Consider the following 22438-nt stretch of genomic DNA (forward strand, 5'->3'; position numbering starts at 1 on the left):
ATTACTTAAATTATTGCATCGTATGGGAGGCGCATTCCCAATCTCGTTGTACCCCTGGGTACAATGACAATAAAGATATATTGTATTGTATTAATGTTTCTATACTGGCATAAGCATTAGCTTGTTCTGGGTTCTCTTCCTAAAGGGAATCATGTTTCCTACATTGGAGGTATATGCATATCCAAAGCAATACTTTATCATTCATTACGAAAAGAATATATGTCAGGGGGTAATTATATGCTTATTTCCCCGTTTATGTTATGGGATAAATTTCTGGGTGGAAAGAAATTGCATTCTGCAAAAGAAAAACGCAAGAATTTTCACTGGACCAGTAATTCTTAGTTGTAAGACTATATTGAACTTGCAAGGATTTGATTTCAAAATGACAAAGACATTTTCCTTATCTCACATCTGACGAAAAGGCATTGATGTCTCTCGGCAGATTCAGCTTGAGTTGGTGAATATTCGCGGCATTTTCTGACCCAGAGACGTCGTTGGCAGCGCCTGTACATCCGGCTGCCTTCGCTAGGCGTCGCTATCGCTGCCTTTGGCCTGAGCCGCTGCTCGGGTGCGGCGATGGCTGCTCCTCCGGGGCAGGTGGCGCTCTCCCGCTCGGGTCCGTGTGGCGCGTTGCGGCCGCTCTGTCCGTTGTTCCCCGGCGCTGTCCTGCTGCCGCCGCTCGGTGCGACTGTGCGAAACTACTGCTCCCTGGATAGCTGAGAGGTCTGGCGTGATCCATGAGGTGAGTGCAGCGGCCAGCGCCGGGAATAGACCCGCTGCGAGGCTCCCGCTCCCCTCCCCCAGATTAATTCAGAGCTCGAGAGGGCCGTATGGTGCGGGGAGTGAAGGCCAGGCCGAGCCGAACGGCCGTCGCTCCTATTAAGAAAAATCACAATCTACCGCAGAGTAGCAAAGTTCTGAAGACAAAACAAGTTGGCGAATCGATCAGAAGTGCGCCTCGACCTGCTCCCCATTTCTTACAATTTGTGGCGGGATATTTGCAAGTATTTTCCGAATTCCTCCCACCCCCCCTCCTCCGCGCCGCCATGAAGTTGTAAATAAATGAAGGGCGGACGGAACGGGGCTTTGCTGTAGCCGCCCTGAAGACGCCGTATTGTCGCTGGAGCCCCGGCGTCGAGGCCTAGCTTCCTAGGCCCGAAAAGCAGGCGGGTGGCGGGCGCGAGAACTTTTTTTTGTAGCTGCGGGTTGGGCGCATGTTGTGGTTGGTGTTTGTTTCTTCCTGTAGGAACTCAAATAAGCTTTTAACCAATAATCTTGTTCCCCTCGCCGACACGGGGTATCGTTTTGTACGGGAAAGAAGTCGCGGGTCGGCTGTATAATTGTTTTTTTCTGAATTATTATTTGATTCTAGAAAAGAGTGCAGAGAGGGTAAAAAAGCTTCTGAGTAACATTTTAAACTTGTGTGTGACCAGCAGAGGCCGGTAGTGATCTACCGAAAGGGAAAAATCGAAGGATGGCTTTCCCGCAGCCAAAACCTGCCGATGGAAAAATTATAATATACCCTCCCGGTGTTAAGGAAATTACTGACAAGATATCCAACGATGAATTGGTCAAAAGGCTAAAGGTATGGTCGGATGTTTATGTATCCATTTGAAAAAAGATGTTTGTGTACTATGCTTGTCAAGGGAAGCTTCAGTCACTGAACACGGGAAATGTTGAAAAACTTGGCCAGGCTGTTCAACAAATCTATGAAGAACTTGAAATCGGTGCTACTTTCCCGATTTGCTGAAACAAGGTTTCAAACTGAAACAAGGTCCTGACCCAAAGCATCATCTACCCATTATTTTCTAGATATACTGTCTGGCCCACTGAGTTACTCCAGCATTTTGTCTCTTGGCATTATTCCTGTTATTAACCCCTTTCTGGAATATATTGAAATGTTTTATAGATATGTGAAGAGAAAAAGACTAGTTAAGACAAATGTAGGTCCCTTGCAGTCGGAAACAGGTGAATTGATCATAGGGAACAAGGAGATGGCAGACCAATTGAACAACTACTTTGGTTCTGTCTTCACTAGGGAAGACATAAACAATCTGCCGGAAATAGCAGGGGACCGGGGGTCTAACGAGATGGAGGAACTGAGGGTAATCCAGGTTAGTCGGGAAGTGGTGTTGGGTAAATTAAATGGACTAAAGACCGATAAATCCCCAGGGCCAGATAGGCTGCATCCCAGAGTGCTTAAGGAAGTAGCCTCAGAAATAGTGGATGCATTAGTGATAATTTTTCAAAACTCTTTAGATTCTGGAGTAGTTCCTGAGGATTGGAGGGTAGCTAATGTAACCCCACTTTTTAAAAAGGGAGGGAGAGAGAAAACGGGGAATTATAGACCAGTTAGCCTAACATCGGTAGTGGGGAAAATGCTAGAGTCAGTTATTAAAGATGTGATAGCATCACATTTGGAAAGTGGTGAAATCATCGGACAAAGTCAGCATGGATTTATGAAAGGCAAATCATGCCTGACGAATCTTATAGAATTTTTCGAGGATGTAACTAGTAGAGTGGATGAGGGAGAACCAGTCGATGTGTTATATCTGGACTTTCAGAAGGCCTTCGACAAGGTCCCACATAGGAGATTGGGGTACAAACTTAAAGCACACGGTATTGGGGGTTCAGTGTTGAGGTGGATAGAGAATTGGTTGGCGGACAGGACGCAAAGAGTAGGAATAAACGGGTCCTTTTCGGAATGGCAGGCAGTGACTAGTGGGGTACCGCAAGGCTCAGTGCTGGGACCCCAGTTATTTACCATATATATTAATGATTTGGACGAGGGAATTGAATGCAACATCTAAGTTTGCGGATGACACGAAGCTGGGTGGCAGTGTTAGCTGCGAGGAGGATGCTAGGAGGCTGCAGAGTGACTTGGATAGATTAGGAGAGTGGGCAAATGCATGGCAGATGCAATATAATGTGGATAAATGTGAGGTTATCCACTTTGGCGGCAAGAACAGGAAAGCAGAGTATTACCTGAATGGTGGCCAATTAGGAAAAGGGGAGATGCAACGTGACCTGGGTGTCATGGTGCACCAGTCATTGAAAGCAAGCGTGCAGGTGCAGCAGGCAGTGAAGAAAGCGAATGGTATGTTAGCATTCATAGCAAGAGGATTTGAGTATAGGAGCAGGAAGGTTCTGCTGCAGTTGTACAGGGCCTTGGTGAGACCGCACCTGGAGTATTGTGTACAGTTTTGGTCTCCTAATCTGAGGAAAGACATTCTAGCCTTAGAGGGAGTACAGAGAAGGTTCACCAGATTGATCCCTGGGATGGCAGGACTTTCATATGAAGAAAGACTGGGCTTATACTCGCTGGAATTTAGAAGACTGAGGGGGGATCTTATTGAAACATAAAATTCTTAAGGGGTTGGAGAGGCTAGATGCGGGAAGATTGTTGGGGAAGTCCAGAACCAGGGGTCACAGCTTAAGGATAAGGGGGAAGTCTTTTAGGACCAAGATGAGAAAACATTTCTTCACACAGAGAGTGGTGAATCTGTGGAATTCTCTGCCGCAAAAGGTAGTTGAGGCCAGTTCATTGGCTATATTTAAGAGGGAGTTAGATGTGGCCCTTATGGCTAAAGGGATCAGGGGGTATGGAGAGAAGGCAGGTACAGGTTACTGAGCTGGATGATCAGCCATGATCATATTGAATGGCGGTGCAGGCTCGAAGGGCCGAATGGCCTAATCTTGCACCTATTTTCTATGTTACAAACTACTTCATGAACAATATGGGCAAAATGCCATGCAGAATTACTGTTATTTGACAGATGTTTAAAGATTTACATTTTACGAAATTTCATACATGAGGCAAGAGAAGTGGGAGTGTTTACGGAGGTTATTCCAGAGTTTGTCAACTTAATGTACAGCCATGAACGATGAAGATATTAAAATCAGAGTTCATTGGTACTAATTTGGAGTCATATTTTGTGGAGAGTAGGGTGCATTGTATTGTAGCAGTGGTTTACGAAAAGATTGAGGAAATCTGAAGTAGATCTGCCTGTTTCTTTTCAAATGCTATTTTACCTACTTAATATTTCCATAATTTTGTTTTTATCACAGTAATTAGAACAACGGAAAAGAAGAGTGACATGCGTTTTGGGGGGGGGGGGGGGGGGGAGTAGCTTCTCTGGAGGTGCTTTAAAGCAAGGATTTGCATTTTAAAATGGAGGCATTGCTCAGCAAGAGACAATATTGATCAATGAGCTTCGGGGAGGTGGGACTTAGTATAGATTGTACATGGGCACCAAAGATCTGGATGCCCTCAAGATTATGGTTGGATGGGATGCGGGTGGCAAGCTCAGTATGCATTACTATAATGCAAATCTAGAGATTAAGAATGCATTGGATAATGTTAATATTGCTTTATAGTTGTTGAAATATGGGAGTAAATAAATTCATAAAGATGTGTTTTATGTGCTTCTACAATTCTCTTTTGCCATTAACCTATTACTTTTGTTGAAGTTAAATGTTTTTGATGGATAACTCATTTTTCCCTCCCCGCATTTCAAAGATGTAACCGTGTATGGATAGTTGCAGTAATTCTTGATTTATTTTTCAAAAAGAATAGTGAAATGCAGAATTGAGAAAATAGATATTTTTAATAATATTAGAATTGAAAACATTGGATATTTCTTGCTATTATAGAGAATTGTTGCCACTGGTTAACTTTAATATCAGAATCCCAGTATTGTGACATTTATGTCTAAATTTTATCCAATGCATCAGAGTAAAGGTGATATCATGGCATTCTATTAACTAGAATTTTTATTTCTACGGACATTTGCCCAGTTTTATTTATTTCCACTACTGTTGCTGTATAATCTGCGTTGCTGCTGTATTGGTATGGGCTAGCCAAGCCAACCAACAACTGGAAAGAGTGCAGAGAAGATTTTATGAGTATGTTGCCAGGACCTGAGGGGCTGAGCTACAGGGAGAAGTTGGGCAGGCAAGGACTATATTTCTTGGAGTGCAGAAGGCTAAGGGGTAATCTTAACGAGATGTATAAAATCACAAGGGAAATAGATAGGGTGGATGCAGTCTTTTACCCAGGCTAATGGAATAAAAAAACAGGACATGGGTTCAAGGTGAGAGGGGCAAGGTTTAATAGGGACCTGAGGGGAACCATTTTTCACTGAGAGTGTGTTGGGTATGTAGAACAATCTACCAGACAGATACTGTAACAACTTTTAAAAGATACTTGGCAGGTACATGAATAGGATATACACTGGAATTTAGGATGAGAGGGGATCTTATCGAAACGTATAAGATTATTAAAGGGTTGGACACGTTAGAGGCAGGAAACATGTTCCCAATGTTGGGGGAGTCCAGAACCAGGGGCCACAGTTTAAGAGTAAGGGGTAGGCCATTTAGAACGGAGATGAGGAAAAACTTTTTCAGTCAGAGAGTTGTAAATCTGTGGAATTCTCTGGCTTAGAAGGCAGTGGAGGCCAATTCTCTGAATGCATTCAAGAGAGAGCTTGATATAGCTCTTAAGGATAGCGGAGTCTGGGGGTATGGGGAGAAGGCAGGAACGGGGTACTGATTGAGAATGATCAGCCATGATCACATTGAATGGTGGTGCTAGCTCGAAAGGCCGAATGGCCTCCTCCTGCACCTATTGTCTATTGAAAGGTTTAGAGGGATATGGATCAAATGCAGGCACATGGGACTAGTTTAGATAGGGAATCTTGGTTGGCATGGAGAAGTTGGGCAGAATGGCTTTTTTTTCCATGCTCTATGACTAACTCTATAACTGACCTCCAGTGCTGTTCGTGTGGAATTTGCATTTTCTCCCTGTGACCATGCTTGTTTTGTCGCATCAAAAGATATGTTGGTTGGTTGGATAATTGGCCACTGTAAATTGTGTGGAGATAAATTATGGAATCTAGAGAGGAATTAATGGGAAAATTAGGGTAGCATTAATGTGCATATGGTTCCTTGATGTTCAGTGCAGACTCGGTTCTTTGACTTTGATTTCCTGCTCAATTTACTAAAATTAAATTACTCTGGTGTGTGTGTAGTGAACAAATGCAAAATATTGTTTTATGGTATTGATTGGCTCTTACATTGGAAAATATTGTGCAGAGATGTAATTGACTTGATAGCAGGAAGCAGAAGGTGATGGTGGAAAGTTGTTTTTCAGACTAGAGGCTTCTAGTTAGTGGTGTCTCTCAGGAGTCACCGCTAGTCCCATTGTTATTTGTTATCTATATCAATGATTTGAGTGAGAATGTGTAAAGATGGTTAGTAAATTTGCAGATGTCACTAAAACTGATGTTGACAGTGAAGAAGGTTATTGACAAAGTTAATTCAGATAAGTGCGAGGCGTGGCATTTTGAACCGTCAGGCCAGTTTAGGAATTTCACAGTAAACGATAGGTCTGGGGGTGTTGTAGAACAAGGGAACCTTGGAAAAGAAGTACATATAGTTCTCTGAAAGTGACATCACAGGTGGATGGAGTGTTGAGGAAGGCACTTGGCATGCTGGAATTCATCATTAAGGGCACTAACCAAGGACATTGGGACAAAACACAAGTTTCGAGCATCTTCAGTTTCCTGTTTCTCCATAGACGTTGGAACGTTATGTTGCAGTTAAATAAGACATTGGTGAGACTGCACTTGTATTATGTTCAATTTTGGTCACCCTGCTATAGGAAAGATGCTGGAAGGAATGCAGAAAATATTTGAGGATATTGCCAGGACTCGAAGGACTGACTTATTGGGAAACTTTGGGAAAGGTGAGGTAGGCTTGGAATTTAAGAGACTGAAGGATGATCTTCTACAGATGTATAAAATTTTGAGGGGCATAGACAGGCTGAATGCATACAGCCTTTTCCCCGGGGTTTTGGGATAAAGAACTAGCTAGCATAGGTTTACGGTGAGAAGGGAAAGGTTTAACAGGAACCTGAAGGGCAGCTTTTTCACACACAGAATGACCTGCCAGAGGAAGTGGTTGAGACAAGTACGATAACACGTAAAAGACAATCAGACAGATATGTGAATGGGTAAAGTTAGGAGGGATATGGGTCAAATGCAGGCAAATGGGACTAGAATAAACAGGCATCTTGGTTGGTATGGAATAGTTGGGGTGAAAGGCCTGTTGTATGACTGACTTAATTTATGTTACAAATAATAATCATATCGCCTTGTGGCTACATGTCAGAAATGGCTGCAAATATTCTTGGCTATCAGTTATCATTCTTCCGCAAGGACCAGAGTGTGACCCAAGTATCACTTGGCACTGGTTGTTCCACCCTGGGGTGGGGATTTTTCATTCTCCCCCCCTCACAAGCCATGCCAGACCCAGCACTAATATTTAGCCTGATCTAATCCTGGAGCTGGTCCTACTGGCAGAGCAAGCAGACCAATTCACACTTTTTCTCACCATCTTGTTTGCCGTTTTACTGTTCGTGATCGTTCCAAATGCTGCTCTTTGCACTATCACAGCAGCTCTGTTGGTTCTTCATTTCACTGTGTTTTCTGTAGATTTAAATAACACCAAAACACTTATAAATTTACTAAAACTGGCATTTTTGTTAGGATTTATTAATTTACAATACAGTCCTTGAGCTTGCTGTGGGTATTTTGAAGATCTTCAGGGTCTAATGCACTATGTCTGATCAAAACTACTATGGTATCACAAAATGCTGGAGTAACTAAGCGGGTCAGGCAGCATCTCTGGAGAGAAGGAATGGGTGACGTTTCGGGTCGAGACCCTTCTTCAGACTGATGTCGCAGGACAAAGAAAGGATATAGGTGGAGACAGGAAGACAGTGGGAGAACTGGGAGGGGGGGGGGGAGAAGGACAGAGGAGCTATCTAAAGTTAGAGAAGTCAATTTTCATACCGTTGCGTAAGCTGCCCAAGCAAAATATGAGGTGCTGTTCCTCCAATTTGCGGTGGGCCTCACTATGACACTGGAGGAGGCCCATGACAGAAAGGTCAGACTGGGAGTGGGTGGGGGAGTTGAAGTGCTCAGCCACCGGCAGATCAGGTTGGTTAAGGCGGTCTTAGCGAAGGTGTTGAGCGAAACGATCACTGAGCCTGCGTTTGGTCTCACCGATGTAGAGAGGTTGACATCTGGAACAGCGGATACAATAGATGAGGTGCAGGTGAACCTCTGCCTCACCTGGAAAGACTGTTTGGGTCCTTGGATGTAGTCAAGGGGGGAGGTAAAGGGACAGGTGTTGCATCTCCTGCGGTTGCAGGGAAAGTGCTTGGGGAGGGGGTGGTTTGGGTAGGAAGGGATGAGTGGACCAGGGAGTTATAGACAATAGGTGCAGGAGTAGGCCATTCAGCCCTTGAAGCCAGCACCGCCATTCACCGTGATCATGCACAATCAGTACCCCGTTCTTGCCTTCTCCCCATATCCCCTGACTCCGCTATCATTAAGAGCTCTGTCTAGATCTCTCTTGAAAGCATCCAGATAATCGGCCTCCACTGCCTTCTGAGGCAGATAATTTCATAGCTTCACAACTCTGAGTGAAAAAGGTCTTCCTCATCTCGCTTCTAAATGGCCTACCGCATATTCTTAAACTGTGGCCCCTGGTTCGGGACTCCCCCAACATCGGGAACATGTTTCCTGCCTCTAATGTGTCCAATCCCTTAATAATCTTATATGTTTCAATAAGATCCCCTCTCATCCGTATAAATTCCAGAGTATACAAGCCCAGTCGCTCCAGTCTTTCAACATATGACAGTCCCGCCATTCCGGGAATTAACCTCGTGAACTGACGCTGCAATAGCAAGAATGTCCTTCCTCAAGTTTGGAGACCAAAACTGCACACAATACTCCAGGTGTGGTCTCACTAGGGCCCTGTACAACTGCAGAAGGACCTCTTTGCTCCTATACTCTTATACTTGTTATGAAGACCAACATTCCATTGGCTTTCTTCACTGCCTGCTGTACCTGCATGCTTCCTTTCAGTGAATGATGCACTAGGACACCCAGATCTCGTTGTACGTCCCCTTTTCCTAACTTGACACCATTCAGATAATAATCTGCCTTCCGATTCTTACCACCAAAGTGGATAACCTCATTAAACTGCATCTGCCATGCATCCGCCCACTCACACAACCTCTCCAAGTCACCCTGCAACCTCATAGCATCTTCCTCACAGTTCACACTACCACCCAGCTTTGTATCATCTGCAAATTTGCTAATGGTACTTTTAATCCCTTCATCCAAGTCATTAATGTATATTGTAAATAGCTGAGGTCCCAGCACCGAGCCTTACGGTACCCCACTAGTCACTGCCTGCCATTCTGAAACGGACCCATTTATCCCCACTCTTTGCTTTCTGTCTGCCAACCAATTTTCTATCCATGTCAGTACCCTACCCCCAAAACCATGTGCTCTAATTTTGCCCACTAATCTCCTATGTGGGACCTTGTCGAAGGCTTTCTGAAAGTCAAAGTACATTATATCCACTGGCTCTCCCCTGTCCATTTTCCTAGTTACATCCTCAAAAAATTCCAGAAGATTAGTCAAGCATGATTTCCCCTTCGTTACGGAGGGAATGGTCTCTGTGGAAAGCAGAAAGGGTAGGAGGTGGGAAGATGTGGTCAGTAGTGGGATCCCGTTAGAGGTGACAGAAATTATCTTAATTGTAAGTGTTGGATGTGATGTAGTCTTTTTGTGATTGTATACTATGTGTGGGGGGAGGGGGAAACTATAAAAATTATCTCTTCCGAACGGAGACGTGACCTTTTTTCTAGGTCGTGTCTCCGTTCACGCTGCGGCCTGCCATCGGCCAAACACCTGGAGCTGGCGGCCTCCAGCTGGGACCACCTGGGGCTCTGGTTTGCAGAGCCCGCTAACTGTACTCACAACCTGCGGAGCTGGCTGTCTTCGGAGGCTGTGGTGGCGCTGCGAGTGCGGCTGTGACTTGTCTTCGGAGGCTGGGGCCGCTGGCCCTGTGGATGTCTGAAGCTCGCAGGTCCCTGGGTGGGGGCCGACTTTGGGACCTCCGGCAGCGGCAGTGTCTTCGTCCGCCCTGAATCGCGAGGCTTAGGTCGACCGCTGCGGACCTTTCACCGTCCGGCGTGGCCTGGAATAGGCAGCGGGATTTTCCACCGCCCGGCGGGGGCTTCAATGTCGGGAGCCCCGACCGCCCTGACGTGGCAATTTCGACTGGCTGACCGCGGGAGAAGACAGGGAAGGGAGAAGACATTCTGGCCTTCCATCACAATGAGAAGGTGACTGGAGGAGACACACTGATGGATGTTTTTTGTTTTATGTTGGTTTTTGTGATTGTGTGTTTTATTGCTTTCTTTTTATTGCCTCTCATTGTTGACTGTGGGTAACGTAATTTCGTCCAAAAACATGTTTTTGGATGACAATAAAGGTACTTTATATTATACTTTATAATTTATAAATGTTGGAGGATAAGTTGTTGTATACGTTGGCTGATGGGGTGGAAGGTGAGGACAAGGGGGCTCTATCCTTGTTACGAATGAAACAATGAATGAAAACTACTATGGTGGTTACCTGATTTCCTCTAAACATCTGGAGTTTTTGTTTCATCTCCCAAGTCACTGTGAAAGTGAAGTCTCTGTCCCATCTGCACTTTTTCCTGTGGTTTTAAAAGTATCAATGGTCTCTTCTTGACGTCGCTGCTGTTCGGCTCTGGTTAACAACCAGCATTGTACTGTGTACAGGAGTTTTCACAAAGTTACTTGATTAACGTGTTTTATTAAATTTAAGCATAATACATGGCTTATGGCATAAAAATTGTATGAAGTAACTGGCCCTGATCGTTATCAAACGTGGGCCCTGGTTACCTTGAACTTCCTTGTCTTTGGGCCAAGATTCTCACTTTATGAAGTAATTTGTATCTTCTATGCAATGCCCATGCCACATTAAAAGAATTCACACAGACACCTACTCCATAAATTGAATGGAAGGAAGTGCTCAAACCCCATTAACTGCCTGAGGGAGAAAGATTTAATTGTGCACTTAATGTGGAGAATCTGTACCTGATTATATCTTTGAAAAAGTAAGCAAAATAAAAGTGCTTTTTTGTTTACTTTTCTGCTGATTCTTGGTACAACTTGTGGTGACTAAATGAGCCTTTCTGTATGCCTGTGTAGCTTGAATCTACACAGCACTTAGGTTCCTATGGTTCAGAATGATCAGCCATGATCACATTGAATGGCTCGAAGGGCCGAATGGCCTCCTCCTGCACCTATTGTCTATTTGACATTACTTCACTTGCATTTTATTTACTGCAATTGGTCTAGTTTGTGAACACTCCAGGAGCAATAGCAGAGTCAGTTTGGACTTCATATTGTCCTAAATAGTGGTGCAAAACATATGGATTGCCACTCCCCAACTACATTTACTTGCAATAGCAACTTTATTCCTGAAGATGACCCTAATTGGTGAGCGGCATAGTGCAGGTTCTTCTTGTTGACAAAACCGTGTCCTCAAGCACTTTTGCTGCCAGCTGTGTTGCACACTTGCATTTTTCAACTGCCAAAATGCTTTGTGCATTTGTGAATGTCATTGACATCAATCAACATCGCAAAACATTCCAAAGCGTTTGATAAACAATGTTCTAATTTTAAAGCTAATTATTTTGGGTGAGCTGTGGATGTGACCTTTACTGTTTTCTGGGTAGCATAAGTGATTTCAAGGAAAAACACTTTATATAAGTCTGGACACTTAAAATATGAACAGATCTGAAAATGGCCTCCCGTGAAGATTAACAAATTGTCTAATTGTAAATTAACTGCAGTTCCACCATTGATTAGGTCATGGCTTTTGTGAACTTTGAACTCCATTTTCCTGCCAGTTCTCCATGACCCTTGGTTACCCTACTGACCAATAAATCTGTCTTCGCCTTCATTCCATTAATTGACTGGTCTCAACAATTTTCTTTCGATTTAGAGATACAGCGCGGAAACGCCCTTTGGCCCACCGGGTCCGCACCGCACAGCGATCCCCGCACATTAACACTATCCTATACCCACTAGGGACAATTTTTACATTTGCCCAGCCAATTAACCTACATTTCGATTTATTCACAAAATGCTGGAGTAACTCAGCAGGTCAGGCAGCATCTCGGGAGAGAAGGAATGGGTGACGTTTCGGGTCGAGACCCTTCTTCAGACTGATGTCGGGGGTGGGACAAAGGAAGGATATAGGTGGAGACAGGAAGATAGAGGGAGATCTGGGAAGGAGGAGGGGAAGGGAGGGACAGAGGAGCTATCTGAAGTTGGAGAAGTCGACGTTCATACCACCGGGCTTCAAACTGCCCAGGCGAAATATGAGGTGCTGTTCCTCCAATTTCCGGCGGGCCTCACTATGGCACTGGAGGAGGCCCATGACAGAGAGGTCAGACTGGGAATGGGAGGGGGAGTTAAAGTGCTGGGCCACCGGGAGATCAGTTGCGTTAATGCGGACCGAGCGCAGGTGTTCAGCGAAACGATCGCCGAGCCTGCGCTTGGTTTCGCTGATATAAATAAGTTGACATCTAGAGCAGCGGATGCAATAGATGAGGTTGGAGGAGGTGCAGGTGAACCTCTGTCTCACCTGGAAAGACTGTTTGGGTCCTTTGATGGAGTTGAGGGGGGAGGTAAAGGGACAGGTGTTGCATCTCGTGCGGTTGCAAGTGAAAGTGCCCGGGGTTGGGGTGGTTTGGGTAGGAAGGGACGAGTGGACCAGGGAGTTACGGAGGGAACGGTCTCTGCGGAACGCAGAGAGGGGAGGGGATGGGAAGATATGGCCAGTGGTGGGGTCCCGTTGTAGGTGACGGAAATGTTGGTGGATGATATGTTGTAACCTACATACCTGTACGTCTTTGGAGTCTGAGAGGAAACCGAAGATTTCGGAGAAAACCCACGCAGGTCACGGGGAGAACGTACAAACGCCGTACAGACAGCGCCCGTAGTCAGGATCAAACCTGAATCTCCGGCGCTACATTCGCTGTAAGGCAGCAACTCTAATGCTGCGCCGCCCTTTTTCTGGGCTAGGGAATTCCAAAGTTTGGGGATCTGCCAGGAGAAGAAATTCTTTTTTGTGTATAAAATGAGCAATCCCTTATCTTGAATCTAAGCTCTTTAGCTTTAGGTTCCCTCGCAATTGGAGGCATCCTCCTTATCATTTATCTTAGAAACACAGAAAAATAAGTGCAGAAGTAGGCCATTCAGTCCTTCGAGTCAGCACCACCATTCAATATGATCATGGCTGATCATCTAAAATCAGTACTCTGTTCCTTCTTTTTCCAAATATCCCTTGATTCCTTTAGCCCTAAGAGCTAAATCTAATTCTCTTGAAAAAATCCAGTGAATTGGCCTCCACTGCCTTCTGTGGCAGAGAATTCCACAGATTCACAACTCTCTGGGTGAACAAGCTTTTCCTCTTCTCAGTCCTAAATGGCCTACCCCTTATTCTTAAACTATGACCCCTGGTTCTGGACTCCCCCAACATCGAGAACATTTTTCCTGCATCTAGCCTGTCCAATCCTTTGAGAATTTTATATGTTTCTATAAGATCCCCTCTCATCCTTCTAAATTCCAGTGAATACAAGCCCAGCCGGCCCATTCTTTCATCACATGTCAGTCCCGTCATCCTGGGAATTAACCTCGTGAACCTACGCGGCACTCCCTCAATAGCAATAATGTCCTTCCTCAAATTAGGAGACCAAAATTGCACATAATACTCCAGGTGCGGTCTCACCAGGGCCCTGTACAACTGCAGTAGTACCTCTTTGTTCCTAAACTAAAATCCTCTCGCAATGAAGGCCAACATGCCATTAGCTTTCTTCACTGCCTGCTGTACCTGCATGCTTCCCATCAGTGACTGATGTACAAGCACACCCAGGTCTCGTTGCATCTCCCCTTTTCCTAATCTGACACCATTCAAGAGAGAGTTAGATAGAGCTCTTAATGATAGTGGAGTCAGGAGGTGTGGGGATAAGGCAGGAATGGGGTACTGATTGTGAATGATCAGCCATGATCACATTGAATGGTGGTGTTGGCTCGAAGGGCCGAACGGCCTACTCTTGCACCTATTGTCTATTAATAAACTGCCTTCTTGTTCTTACCACCAAAGTGGATAACCTTACATTTATCCACATTATACTGCATCTGCCGTGCATTTGCCCACTCACCCAACGTATCCAAGTCACCCTGCAGCCTCACAGCATCCTCCTCGCAGCTCACACTGCCACCCAGCTTTGTGTCATCAGCAAACTTGGATATGTCACATTTAATTCCCTCGTCTAAATCGTTATATATTCTAAATAACTGGGGTCTCAGCACCGGGCCTTGTGGTACCCCACTAGTCACTGCCTGCCATTCAGAAAATAATCTGTTAATTCCTACTCTTTGCTTCCTGTCTGCCAATCAGTTCTCTATCCATGTCAATATCCTACCCCCAATGCCATGTGCTCTAATTTCGCACACTAATCTCTTGTGTGGGATCTTGCCAAAGGCTTTTTGAAAGTCTAGATATACCACATCCACTGGCTCTCCCATATCCATTCTACTGTTATATCCTCAAAGATTTCCAGAAGATTATTCAGTTCCCGAAGAACTGAAGGAAATTCACATAAATCCCCCAGGGCCTGATGGTCTGCATCCCAAGGTACTTAAGGAAGTGCTCTAGAAATCGTGGGCGCATTGATGATCATTTTCCAATGTTCTATAGATTCAGGATCAGTTCCTGTGGGTTGGAGGGTAGCTAATGTTATCCCACTTTTTAAGAAAGGAGGGAGAGAGAAAACGGGAAATTATAGACCAGTTCGCCTGACATCAGTGGTGGGGAAGATGCAGGAGTCAATTATAAAAGATGAAATTGCGGAACATTTGGATAGCGGTAACAGGATCGTTACGAGTCAGCATGGATTTACGAAGGGGAAATCATGCTTGACTAATCTTCTGGAATTTTTTGAAGATGTAACTAGGAAAATGGACAAGGGAGAGCCAGTGGATGTAGTGTACCTGGACTTTCAGAAAGCCTTTGATAAGGTCCCACGTAGAAGATTAGTGGGCAAGATTAGAGCACATGGTATTGGGGGTAGGGTGCTGACATGGATAGAAAATTGGTTGGCAGACGGGAAACAAAGAGTAGGGATTAACGGATCCCTTTCAGAATGGCAGGCAGTGACTAGTGGGGTACCACAAGGCTCGGTGCTGGGACCGCAGCTAATTACAATATACGTTAATGACAGATGAAGGGATTAAAAGTAACATTGGCAAATTTGCGGATGACACAAAGCTGGGTGGCAGTGTGAACTGTGAGGAGGATACTATGAGGATGCAGGGTGACTTGGACAGGTTGTGTGAGTGGGCAGATGCAGTTTAATGTGGAGAACAGGAAAGCAGATTTATTATCTGAATGGTGTCAAGTTAAGAAATGGGGGAAGTACATAGCGATCTGGGTGTCCTTCATCAGTCACTTAAGGTTAGCATGCAGGTACAGCCGGCAGTGAAGAAAGCTAATAATGGCATGTTGGCCTTTATGACAAGAGGAGTTGAGTATAGGAGCAAAGAGGTCCTTCTGCAGTTGTACAGGGCCTAGTGAGACTGCACCTGGAGTACTGTGTGCAGTTTTGGTCTCCAAATTTGAGGAAGGATATTCTTGCTATTGAGGGCGTGCAGCGTAGGTTCACTGGGTTAATTCCCGGGATGGCAGGACTGTCGTATTGTGAAAGACTGGAGTGAGTAGGCTTGTATACGCTGGAATTTAGAAGGATGAGAGGGGGTCTTATTGAAACATAAACATAGCACAAAAAGTAAGGAAATTTGTGTTTGGTAGATTATTTCCCACATACTCAGCTCTGCTGCTCATCCCACAAATGCATGTTCCTTACAAATGTGGCACCATTTAAAAGGGAAATAAACAGGCTTTCCAACGGTATAAGATTTATTGCCAAGAAGCATTGTTACAACAAAGAAATAATCTACCAAACACAAATGTCCTTACTTTTTGTGCTATGTTTATAAGATTATTAAGGGATTGGACACATTAGAGGCAGGAAACATGTTCCCAATGTTGGGGGAAGTCCAGAACCAGGGGCCACAGTTTAAGAATAAGGGGTAGACCATTTAGAACGGAGATGAGGAAAAACCTTTTCAGTCAGAGAGTTGTAAATCTGGGAATTCTCTGCCTCAGAAGGCAGTGGAGGCTAATTCTCTGGATGCTTTCAAGAGAGAGCTAGATAGAGCTCTTAAAGATAGCTGATTCAGGAGGTATGGGGAGAAGGCAGGAACGGGGTACTGATTGTGAATGATCAGCCATGATCACATTGAATGGTGGTGCTGACTCGAAGGGCCGAATGGCCTACTCCTGCACATATTGTCTATTGTCAAACATGAATTTTCCTTCATAAATGCATGTTGACTTTGACTGATCCTGTCACTGCTTTCCAAATGTTCTGCTATAACATCTTTAAGAATCAACTCAAGCAGCTTCCCCACTACCGATGTAAGACTAACTGGTCTATAATTCCCATTTTTTCTCTCTCCCTCCTTTCTTAAAAAGTGGGGTTACATTGGCTACCCTCCAGTCCACAGGAACTGATCCAGAATCGAGAGAACATTGGGAAATGATTACCAATGCATCTACGATTTCTAGGGCAACTTCCTTGAGTACTCTGGTATCCAGACCATCAAGCCCCGGGGATTTATCTGTCTTCAGTCCCAACAGTTTACCTAACACCATTTCCTGACTAATGTGGATTCCAGTTCCTTCCAACCACTAGATCCTTGGTCCCCAAGTATTTCTGGGTTTTTTAACTTTTAAAATAAGAGTATGTACATCATGCCTTTGGGTCATTTGACTATAAATGTGTCCATTAAAAAGTCTTATTAACTTTCCTGTACATTTTTCATAGAAAATACTCAGCCACTCTGTTAATCTTTGCTTTCAGAATGATCTAGATTACCGAGATTTGTTTTCGAAAGATGTTGTCAATAAATACTATCAATGTACAGGCCAAGTTCCAAAAGAGAAAAACAGAACAGGGAGCTGGCATAGAGAAAACAATGTCAATGATCCAGTGGCAATTTCTGACAGGCAGTGGCCGATTGTCAGGGATCCAGGTCAGGACCAAGAGCGAAGGCCAGCCCTGCATCCGCGCTCACCCCTCCATTATCTTTAACGTCGCACTCGGACAGCATCACATACACCACGCTCGGGTCCAGATGAGAACAGATCTCCATCAGCCGGTCAAGCAGCTCTTCCTTGTTCATCCCAGGTCCCGCAGCAGCGGCCAGCCAACTCGAAGCCGAGGCCTGAGAAGGAACCGGCCCCGATCAGCTGGAGCCGGTGTTGGTGCCGGGCGGTGGAGCACATCCAGGCGGTCGACCAGTGGACATGGTGCTGCTCTTCTTCTTTTTCGGCATTGTTGTTATTGTTGTTGTTGTTGATAATCATTTATAATGCCTGCCTTTGTAGACTTGGTGTCCTCTTTACAACTTTTATGGTAAAGGCGGCATATAGTATACTGGCCTTTATTAGTCCGGGCATTTAGTATTTAGAGTCACAAAGTCACAGTGCAGTTTTATGGGACTTTGATTAGGCTGCGTTTTTGGGTATTGCGTGCAGTTCTGGGTGCCCCATTACAGGAAAGATATGGAGGCTTTGTAAAGGGTGCAGAGGAGATTTATCGGAATGATGCCGGGATTAGAGAGAATTAGCGATAGAGAGAGTTTGGACAGACTCCGATTGTTTTCTGTGTAACGTCGGAGGTTGTGAGGAAACATGATTGAAGTATATAAAATTATGAGAGTCATAGATAGGCTATTCAGACAAAACCTATTTCCTTAGGATGGTAGTATCAAGTACTGGAGCGCATAGCTTTAAGCCAGATGAGCGAACTTTTAAGGTGACATGTAGGGCAAGGTTTCTACATAGGGTAGGAAAAGGGGTCTCGACCCGAAACGTCACCCATTCCTTCTATTCAGAGATGCTGCCTGACCCGCTGAGTTACTCCTGCATTTTGTGTCTACCTTTCTACATAGGGTGGTGAGTGTCTGGAGCACGTTGCCGGGGTTGTGGTGGAGGCAAATACAATAATGGCATTTAAGAGACTTTTGGGAAACTTTTGGATATGCAGGGGATGGAGAGATATGTTTTACTGTTCTATTTAACCTTGTACATATGAACAAGTATGACTACAGTGTAATTGATTGCTTCACCTAAGTCGATAATAGAGTTGACGCCCTAGCGTGGATGGATGAAGTAAAATGAAAAATCATAAAATCACAACATTATTAATGCATTATATTTATATAGCTTCATTTTAATACAAATTCATATGTCCTTTACTGCAGTTGGTTGTACAGATGGGTCTGAAAGCATACATACATGTACAAGTAACATTTGTTGTGACTTGCACTAGATACAGAGGGTATTCTTTATGTGGGAGATGTGTTGAAGATCAGTTTATCTTTGAATGAACATCTATAGAATCATAGAAAAATACAGCGCAGTCATGGCCTTGCAGCTCTCCTTGAACATGCCGACTTCGACTTCAATGTCTGTCTATGTTAACCCTGTTTGTTTGGATTAGGCCTATATTGTTCTGCTCCTTTCCTATCTGAGTACCTTTCCAAATGCCCTATAAATATTTTAATAGTTTTTGCCTCCATGAGCACTGGCAGTTCATTTTAAAATACTCACCACCCTCTGTGTGGTGAAACTTCCCTTTAAGATCTCCTTTAGATTTCTCCTCTCACCTTAAACCCATGCCTCTAGTTCCCCTACTCTGGGGAGAGAAAAAAAAATCATATCAATGCTCCTCAGAACCTTGCGTCTCTTTAAGGTCAACCCTTAGACTTGAGTATTTAATTGACAACTGAATAATGAAATTCTTACTTGCTGCAGCTTAACAGGCCAGTAAACATAAACGCACAATATATAGTAAACTAAAATACAATAAATTAATAACCACTCACACATTCCATTTAGAATAAACCCAGCCTTTCAAATCTCTTTATAAACTTGCTGCTTCCTTTTTATAGTGTGGAGAACAAAACTACACAATACTCGAGTACAGTCTAACCAATGTTTTGTTAAGGTGTCTCAACCCTTATATTCATTGCCTTGGCCTTTGAAGACAAGCATACCAAATTATTTTTTTTCACTACCCTCTCCACTTATATTGCCATTTTCAGGAAGCTATGACTTTGAAAAAGACCAGTTTCTGCATTGTTCCATGCTTATGAGACCAAATCCTACTGCAAGTCAAATTTGTACTAATTCAGAGCTCACGTCAAGGGATTTTATCTGTACATACAAACATTTATTTTGAGCATTTCCAAATTTTGAATGAGAGAGTAAAGTTTTATTTAAACTCCCTATTTAAAAACTTGTGTTTGCATAACACCCTTTGCATTTTTTTGGGAATGTCTCTAAATAGTCCTCTACAACTTATAATGCACAATCATTATACACTAGGAAATGGGGCAATCAATGTTCTGATGAAAGGAATGTTTAATGTGAGATGAATATTGATCGCTAGATAAGTCCCCTGCTATTCTTCAAATAGCAAAATGGGTTCTTTAATATCCAGCTGAGAAAAAGCAGAGGACCCTCAAGAATAAAATCTTGTATCAAAGGTGGAGCCTCTGTTTGTGGATTACTGCCTCTGCTGTACTGGAGTATTGACCTAAAATTTTATATTGCATCTCTAGAGAGGGAGACAATATAACCAAGAAGCTCAAAACGTTCTGATTTGGAGTTGTAAGTACTGAACTGAACTGCAGCCAATACTGTTGTTCCACATGAAGAAACCTATGAAAATAAAACAATTTATGAACTTGATTTTGATGTAGATCTGTGCTTAGAGGTTGTTGTGGGGTTGTTAGTACGGCAGATCAATTCACTGCCTCACACTTTCTGCCACTGGCCCTTATAAATTGAAATGTACATATTCCCTTATGTGTTACAGACATGAGTGCGTGGTGTGGGAACTTGGTGTTTTAGCATCTGGGTCATGAAAGAAATTGGTACCTTCTATTTTCTGTTTATGGTTTTGAAAGGTATTGGACTCTATGTTGTGCCTATTTGCAATGGTCTGAAACATTGTAAATGAAGTAATGTATATGATAATGAGGTGGATCTTTTTTGAAGAACTCCAGATTGAAATATATTGTATTGAGATTTAGGTTTATTATCACATGTACCAAGGTACAATGAAAAGCTTTGTTTTGCATGCTGTCTAATCATATCCGACAATACCATACATAAATACAATTAAGTCAAACTCCAGTAAAATAGATAGAGAAAAGGGGAAGATGCAGTGAACAATCTAGTTCTCGGCATTGTAGTGCACCGGTTCCTTAGACAGTCCAATATTCGCAATGGGGTAGAGTGAATTGGACAGTACCCTAGCGTATGTATGACCAGAGGGGATCTTATTGAAACATATAAGATTATTAAGGGGTTGGACGCGTTAGAGGCAGGAAACATGTTCCCAATGTTGGGGGAGTCCAGAACCAGGGGCCACAGTTTAAAAATAAGGGGTAGGCCATTTAGAACGGAGATGAGGAAAAACATTTTCAGTCAGAGAGTTGTAAATCTGTGGAATTCTCTGCCTCAGAAGGCAGTGGAGGCCAATTCTCTGAATGCATTCAAGAGAGAGCTAGATAGAGCTCTTAAGGATAGCGGAGTCAGGGGGTATGGGGAGAAGGCAGGAACGGGGTTCTGATTGATCACGTGATCACATTGAATGGTGGTGCTGGCTCAAAGGGCCAAATGGCCTACTCCTGCACCTATTGTCTATTGTCATTCAGAGGATTGATAAATGAGGGGTAGAAACTGTTTCTGAGTGGTGGTGTGGCCTTTCAAGCTTCTGTATCATCTGTCTGGGAATGGGGAGAAGGAATGACTGGGATGGGATAAGTCTTTGACTTTTCTGAGGCATCATGAAGTGTAGATGGAGTCAATGGTGGAGTGTCTGGTCTGTGGTGGAGTGTCTGGTCTGTGATGGACTGGGCTGCAACCTCAGCTCTGCAATTTCTTGTGGTTTTGGGCAGAGCTGTTCCAAAACCAAGCTGTGATGCAATCAAACAGTATGCTTTCTATAGTGCATCTGCAGAAGATATAAGGGCAGTGGAAACATGACAAATTTCCTCAGTCTCCGTCAGAAGTAAAGGTATTATTGCGTCGTCCATCACGTCAATGTGGTTGATAATATTAATACCAAGTTTAATAATGAAGCACTCAACCATTACAGGTTTTGAAAATCAAGGCAACTTTCAACAAAATCTAGTTTAATATATTTTCTATTAAATTTGTTTATTTTATTTATATTGACCTTAATTTGTGATTAGATTTTTCAATATCTTTTGACCATTATAAGCTGGGACAGGGATGGTTTCCCGTTCAGTCTCTCTCTTGAAATTATTTTTCTCACTGTTAAAAAGACATTAACTGTAATGAATTGAACTAGGTTAGCTAATTAGCTCTTGTTGCAGTAAACTGCCTTTAAGTGTTTAAAAGTACATTAAATTATTGTATTTTACGTAACATTAGTGCAGCTATTGGTTCCTTAGACAGTCCAATATTCGCAATGGGGTAGAGTGAATTGGACAGTACCCTAGCGTATGTATGACCAGAGGGTGAATTGAAAGCAGTGCCAATAACGGAATCAAGTTATTGTATTCCTAATGTTTTTCATCTAAAGAATAGGTGAAATATGTGCAAAGATACGAAGATTTAATTTTGTTTAAGATATGTATTCCAGGAAATACGCAGCAGCTCTATCATGGAACTAATGGAATGCATGTTTTCAAATAGAGCGTCATATGGAGCCGGAAGCACATGCTTATAATAAATCATTGTAAACTCTTTTTTAGTTGCTGAAAATCTAAGGGCTATATTTCCTCTCTTTTATGAATCTAATAGGCAGATAAAGTGCCTAAACATAAAGTATAGATTGAATTTTGGTTAAAACGTATTGAATCATATTCCATGATTTTAGTAGAGGGCCCATGAAAGCAACCTTGAGTTGCTTTTCTTGCTCTGCTGAGAAGACAACATTAAAATTTATGACACCATGGTGCAAATCCGGGCAAACTTCAAAGGTGTAATGTAAAATAAGTTCTTGAGTTTGGGTGACCTAACATTCGATTGAATCTATAAAAATGTTGCTTGATTGTGCAGATCTTTATGTGTTAACTTGAAGAGGAGTTTAAGAATTTGTGTTGACAAGGTTTTTTTTGTGCAGTTTTGCCTGAATCTTAACATGCCACTCCAAAGGAGGTTAAACTTAAATTCTTGGTCAATGTCCCTGGTAATAAGGCATTTAATGGCCATCACCATCAGTGAGACCTGCTCAACCATGCTTGCGTTTTCGTGTTGTTTATGTGAAATGTTAGTAAAAATGTGAATTAATAGTGTTACCACAGGATTAAGGCAGACATCTATGTTGTTCCTTAATGAATCAGATATAAATATTCAGAACAAAATACACAGTT

At 43.3% G+C, this 22438-nt stretch overlaps 1 protein-coding gene across 6 annotated transcripts in view; it reads left to right on the forward strand.

Moving 5' to 3' along the window:
• The first annotated feature begins 570 nt into the window (after positions 1–570).
• Positions 571–22438, forward strand: part of pds5a (PDS5 cohesin associated factor A) — a 163786-nt gene continuing 141918 nt past the window's right edge. For 3 of the 6 annotated variants that reach the window (XM_078399706.1, XM_078399733.1, XM_078399723.1), the window contains exons 1-2: positions 572–742; positions 1437–1585. In XM_078399706.1, coding sequence (XP_078255832.1) covers positions 1475–1585 — 111 coding nt within the window. In that variant the 5' untranslated portion in view covers positions 572–742; positions 1437–1474. Of the gene's footprint in view, positions 743–1433; positions 1586–22438 lie in introns of all 6 variants that reach the window. The other 3 variants (XM_078399742.1, XM_078399715.1, XM_078399752.1) reach the window with 3 other exon arrangements.

The sequence above is a fragment of the Rhinoraja longicauda genome, chromosome 1 (assembly GCF_053455715.1).
Source record: "Rhinoraja longicauda isolate Sanriku21f chromosome 1, sRhiLon1.1, whole genome shotgun sequence".
Taxonomy (NCBI): Eukaryota; Metazoa; Chordata; class Chondrichthyes; order Rajiformes; family Arhynchobatidae; genus Rhinoraja; species Rhinoraja longicauda.